Below are 1,929 nucleotides of genomic sequence, written 5' to 3' on the forward strand. Positions count from 1 at the left end.
CTTTGGCTTCCCGAGTGGTTCCGAGAAGAACGGCCGGAGGCGTATTCGTCGCTGCGCGCCAATCAACGTCGTCTGATCTCGCCGTTCGACCTCTACGAAACACTGAGGGACGTGTTGCAGCTGTCAGGTGGCTCGGCCAATCCGTCCTCGGGGTGCCCCGGATGTCGCAGCCTGCTCGCGGGCCCGGTGCCCCTCGAGAGAGGTTGCTCCGACGTCGGAATCTCGTCTCATTGGTGCGCGTGTAGCGCCTTCGAGTCGGTGGATCCTCGCGATCCGATCGTTCAGAAGGGAGCGCAGGTGTTTCTCGATCACGTGGACAAGCTGCTCGACGGCTATCGGGACAAGAAGGGAAGACGGTTGTGCGCGAAGCTTCGTTTGAAGAAGTTGCACCGCGTAGACCGCGTGATCGACTTTGGAAGCTCGAGCAGCGTCGCCTATTTCTACATGATACAAGTGAGCCCCGGGGATGGAAAGTACGAGGTGACGGTTCGATACCACGAGAACGGAACCTACACCCTGTCCGACCACGAGGTTAGCAGGATCAATCAATACGCCTCTACCACGGGGTGCTTGGATCGCGGAACCAAGCAATATTGCCATTGTCTCAAGTAATTCGCGTCGAAAATCTCGGGCCGTATCGAAACCGCGACCTCGCCAGATGTATCACGCGGGAACCAGGCCTAATACAGTGCCAAAATCGATTTGCCTCGAATAACCTTAAGATTCCGTCTCGCTGAATTTATTTCGTTTTCTTTGGCAACCACAGGGCACTACTACGAGTACCACGGCCGAGGAAACATCTTAGTAGACGCGCGAGTATCAATTCGTGCCCGCGTATGTACTATATTGTTGCATACATATATTCGCATATATATATGTAAATATATATGTATATGTATATGTGTGTATAAGTATGTATATATATATATATATGTATATTTTACTACGTCTCTATAAGCGTAATCTCCTTACAACTTGAAGAGAGGTACGCGGCGAAAGGCGATCGGACGTCGCCGCGTTTCCGAGTCGCTACATATTTTCCGATCGTCGTTGCCAACATTACCAAAAATAAATCTTTTTCGCAAAACTGTCCGTTGCTCGTTTCTCTTTCTTCGTTTCTACGTCCGTCCCGTGTCCCGTTTGACGAACGTGATCTTCGCCCGATGGAATCCTCGATCAATTCGAAAGACCGTCCAGACTGAGTCGAGAAACGCGTCCGATCTCGCGAATCGTTCCCTCCTCGCCGATAGGTCGTCGCCGTATAGCTCCGTGCTCCGGTGTTCCGAACAACATCACCGTTACCGATTGTTTCCGAGCGTGCGCGACCGCCAGGCCTCTTCGCGCCAGGAATCCGTCCAAGATCCTCATCCCTTCGTACAGACTCTGCAGATCGCAGCTCGAGTATCGTCGGTAGCCTCGTCGTTCGCGGTACGACGATCCGATCGAGACCGGATCCGAGGCGCGCAAATTCATCCGCGACTCTTCGAACTCGCCGTTGCACAACTTTTCGTAACTGCCGATCGATCCGATCGTCGAAGTTCTGCCGAGGTATCCGTCGCGCGAGCAAACCGGCAATTTCCTCATGGACCTTCCGAAGGTGCCGCACGGCGTCGAACTTGCCGTGGATGCAACCGTGGAGCCGGCGCTTACATTCTGCCATTTACCCATTCTCGCGCCCAACAATTTCACGATCGTACTGCTTCTTGACTGATAGCTGCTTCCTCCTTCCTTTCCCTCCTCTCGTTCCTCTTCTTCCATATCTTCGTCCTCGTCCCCCTCCACCTTCCTATCCCTTCTCGTATCCACAGCGTTCTCCTTCGTTTCGTTTCGTTTCCGCTCCTGGCCCGATTTCTTTCCACTTTCCCTTTGCCAGCGTCGCCTGTTCGTTTCTTCCGCCGCCGACCGTTCCGCGCTTTGGTCCACGGTAAT

At 53.6% G+C, this 1,929-nt stretch overlaps 3 protein-coding genes across 3 annotated transcripts in view; 1 reads left to right on the top strand and 2 right to left on the bottom strand.

The window, feature by feature from the left end:
* The window catches only part of LOC100747209, a 5,774-nt gene extending 4,684 nt beyond the window's left edge, over positions 1-1,090 (top strand). Inside the window, 1 exon segment of the mRNA XM_012385841.3 lies at positions 1-1,090. This exon segment is cut by the window's left edge and continues 4 nt beyond it. Within this exon segment, the coding sequence (XP_012241264.1) occupies positions 1-612 (612 nt within the window). The 3' untranslated portion in view covers positions 613-1,090.
* LOC100747328 overlaps positions 1-1,929 on the bottom strand; it is a 22,164-nt gene that overhangs the window by 13,147 nt on the left and 7,088 nt on the right. The window lies entirely within an intron of this gene.
* LOC100740417 overlaps positions 735-1,929 on the bottom strand; it is a 5,257-nt gene continuing 4,062 nt past the window's right edge. The window contains 1 exon segment of the mRNA XM_024367761.2: positions 735-1,929. This exon segment is cut by the window's right edge and continues 318 nt beyond it. Coding sequence (XP_024223529.1) covers positions 1,177-1,929 — 753 coding nt within the window. The 3' untranslated portion in view covers positions 735-1,176.

This window comes from Bombus impatiens, unplaced genomic scaffold, assembly GCF_000188095.3.
Source record: "Bombus impatiens unplaced genomic scaffold, BIMP_2.2 scf_0361, whole genome shotgun sequence".
Taxonomy (NCBI): domain Eukaryota; kingdom Metazoa; phylum Arthropoda; class Insecta; order Hymenoptera; family Apidae; genus Bombus; species Bombus impatiens.